A 3,683-nucleotide genomic window follows, 5' to 3' on the forward strand; every position below is an offset into this window, starting at 1 on the left:
CATCCAGAAGCCCAATCCCAAACGTTTGAAACGAAACGCACCCACACAAGCACACCGAGCATTGTCGCTGTATGCGTGCGCCGAACGCGAGCCGAAGGCTAACGAACGACGCACGACTCTGTCGCTGGCAACAAACGAATTCAAATTTCTTCAGTGCCGACCGACTTTAGTAGCATTTTGAACGCTTGACGATCGCCACATGTGGGGAGTGTGTTGTGCTCGACGAACGCAGCAGCACAGCAAATCAAGTGGCGAACCCGCACGCAGCAGCATTTTGTGTTAGTTCGTTTCCAGTAACTACAAATATTCAAATTAACAACAAAAAAAAACAAAAAAATTTTCAAATATTTCTAAAAGGAAATTTTTGCACAAACCTATATATGTATATAATTTATCAACGGTTTCTTATCACACATCATCAATGCTTATTTTTCGCAGTTTCGTGTGTGTTTTCGCAGTGACATTTTAAGTTTGTCCAGTTCCAGTTCCAGTTCCAGTTCCAGTTGCAGTACCAGTTCCAGTTCGAGCTTGTGGTCAGGCTTGCCACCATGATGTTGCCCAGAGATCTAGCTGGTCTCTCGGGTGTGCTAGGCGCAGTCTATCTGTTTGCCAGCGTTGTGTCCTTTGCGGCGGCAAAGGTGAGTAGCTTATACAAAATATATCATATTTAAAGATTTCATTAATTTGCATCAATGCCTGCACAACTGTTGTCTTGCTCCGTCCAGTGCTGGTCAAACTTATAGCATACAGTGCTTTTCAAACTGTATTGCATACATTCTCGAACTTTTTCAGCCGCATTTTCAACTGATTCATAACTGTGCTTAATCTACATGACAAACTATATGCATACCAGCTCGAAAATTAGGTCAGCTTTGCTGCATTTAATCATCCAAAACACAATGCCCCCTCCCCCACCCCCCAACCCGCCATCCCCCACCTACCACACTCTATTGCCTATACATTATATTTCCGGCAACTCTTCATTCGCCTTGATAAACTCTTAAAGAGTTCGTTCTTCTGTATTAAGCTTGGCATCTCTTCTGGGTTCCTTGATCCACTCGAAGTTCAATTGATGTCGGGCGCAGTGTTATTATGTCATCGCAGATAATTGTTTTCACATTTCAGATTTGGCAATCTGCTTGTCAAAGGTTAACGCGTGCTATCAATGCTGCGATAACCCTTGGCTCTTCCTTCCTTCTTATGCTGAGCATTAAATCACAATTTCAAAATTGCCATTGAATATTTCCGGTTAGCAATCAACATAAAATAGAACCTAAATAAATGCAAGATATTACGCGCATTTAAGAATTTATTTACTTATTTTATGCGCTTTAAGCATATTTAGTATATTTACAAATAATATTTTTAACATTTTTTGAAAACTTCAAAGTTTTTTTTTTAAATTTTTAAGAGTATATTTATTTAGTTTTTTTATTTGAAATATTTTAAAAGCAATTTACTCTAATATTTTTTCGGCTGCCCCTTGAACTATGCTACATTTTTCTTAAAGCTCTTAAGCGTCCGGCAACTCATGCTTAGATAAAAAGTTTCTATTGGAGAGTTGCTTAAAGCTCAGCTTCGAGAAGCTTTAAACGAAAGCTCACAGAGCTTTAAGCGAAAGCTCCACTTTAAACGGAATATTGGAACTAAAGAGCACCGAAAGAAGCCTTTGAACATAATCTTTTGCGAATTTAACTGAGGAAAAAGAAACGATTTCGTCATTTTGTAAATTGAAATTAGTTTTGTGTCCTATGCTAAGGCTAAATATGTTGCTCCGATTTCTTATCAAGCTGAGACAAAGCCGAGCACAAAAAAAAAACCTAAAACGAAATCGTACAAATTTAATTAGGTTTATTGCTATGTTGGCGGCATTGATGGTTGATAGCATGTCGCACAGTCTGCTGATTGCGACATTTGTGGATTCGAATTGAAAATAGAATTTTAAAAGTGTCGCCAACGCCAGAGGCTATCGCCGGAACATGACTTTTGCCATGGCGCCAGCGGCAGAGGCAGCAGCAGCTTCTACACTCACATATGCAACTATTTTCTTCTCACTGATTTAATGAGTGACTGATTGATTGATTGATGACAAGCGCACTGACCAAATTGCAAAGGCTAGAATGTTTAATTCTTTAATTTACTGTGATAGAATGACTGACTGATTGATAGATTGACTGATTGATTGATTGATGACGAGCGCACTGACCAAATTGAAAAGGCTAGAATGTTAAATTCTTTATTTTACTCGCATTTTCTATTTTCTTCTGACTGATAGAATGACTGACTGATTGATAGATTGATTGATTGATTGATTGATTGATTGAATATGACTATCGCACTGACCAAATCGTAAAGACTAGAATGTTGAATTCTTTATTTTATTCGCATTTTCTATTTACATCTCACTGAAAGAATGACTGATTGATAGATTGATAATTTAATTGATTGATAGAGTGATTGATGACGAGCGCACTGGCCAAACTGTTAGAGCTAGAAAGCTAGAATCTTTTGGTTTCTTCTTACTGATTGAATGACTGATTGATTGATTAATTTATAGGTTAATAGATTGAATGATTGATGGCGAGCGCTTTCGTAGTCTCTTTAAAATGTCTTTGCTTAAAGAACGAATGAAATTTGAGCATTTCCACGAGCGGAAAATGTGTGGAAAAGGGCTGTCCAAAATTTGCAGTACATGTAGGAGAAGAGAATATGAAAAGAAATGGCAAAAGAATATATATATATATATATAAATGATTACACTTCAGGCCAGTTTTTTTTTTAATTTTTTTTTAGCCGACTCACGTGTTTAGCGGAGCCGCATTTGATGGCATTTGTAATTCGAGTCGAACTTATTTTCGCACTCGGTTACGTGGTCAATGCCATGGTACTTCGTAGCGAACTCCGATTGCAAATGCAACTGTTGAGTGAGAGCGTCAACGTCTTGTGGCTAAAAGCGATGAAAACCGCAGAAACGTTAAGACTTGATTCTTTTTTTTTTATATATTAATAATCTTAGTTTTTGTTGTTGCTACTGTTTGGCTTGCGCTGCTCAGTGGCTGTCAAACTGTGCGCCAACTGGTTTTGCGTTTAGCAACAAGAATTATTTTTTCGCGCTACATTTAACAGAAATGCGATTTCCTTTTCCGTCCCACAAACAAATACACTCAAACACACACACACACACGCGCACGAGCGCTCATTGCATTGCTTCTAAGAGCGCGCTGCACACAAGAGAGTCACTGCGTATTTAAGAGCGCGCGCGCTGTCGCACTGTGCGCAACAAGTGTGCGTGTATATGTGCATGTGTGAGTGTGTTTCGATTGCACTTAACTTTCTGCTGCCATTGCCGGTGCTGACGACAGCGACGTCGACTGCGACTGCGGCTGCCTTTTCTATGAATGAATTTTGATAAATGTACTTTATCAGCAGCGACTGCGGCTGCAGCATCTGCCTATAAGAAGAAAAAAAAAAAACAAACAAGCCATTTCGAACGCATTTTTATAGGGAAATTTCTTATGCACAGTTTAGCTTGGCATGAGTACGTGTGTGTGTGTATGTTCTTTTCTGCTGCCGACAATTAGCAGCAGCTCAAGTGATTGGTAAATGGATGAAGGGGAGAGCCGGGCGCGCAGCTGCGGCTGTCTTTGACTTGCTGCCTCATTTCGTATTGGAATTAAAATTTT

At 39.2% G+C, this 3,683-nt stretch overlaps 1 protein-coding gene across 1 annotated transcript in view; it reads left to right on the forward strand.

Annotated features, from left to right (window-relative positions):
• Positions 1-201: 201 nt before the first annotated feature.
• The window catches only part of LOC115758597 (collagen alpha-1(IV) chain), a 19,992-nt gene continuing 16,510 nt past the window's right edge, over positions 202-3,683 (forward strand). Inside the window, exons 1-2 of the mRNA XM_030699319.1 lie at positions 202-278; positions 439-638. Coding sequence (XP_030555179.1) covers positions 549-638 — 90 coding nt within the window. The 5' untranslated portion in view covers positions 202-278; positions 439-548. The remainder of the gene's footprint in view (positions 279-438; positions 639-3,683) is intronic.

This window comes from Drosophila novamexicana, unplaced genomic scaffold (genome assembly GCF_003285875.2).
Source record: "Drosophila novamexicana strain 15010-1031.04,08,12 unplaced genomic scaffold, DnovRS2.1 tig00000193-arrow-pilon, whole genome shotgun sequence".
NCBI classification, from domain to species: Eukaryota; Metazoa; Arthropoda; class Insecta; order Diptera; family Drosophilidae; genus Drosophila; species Drosophila novamexicana.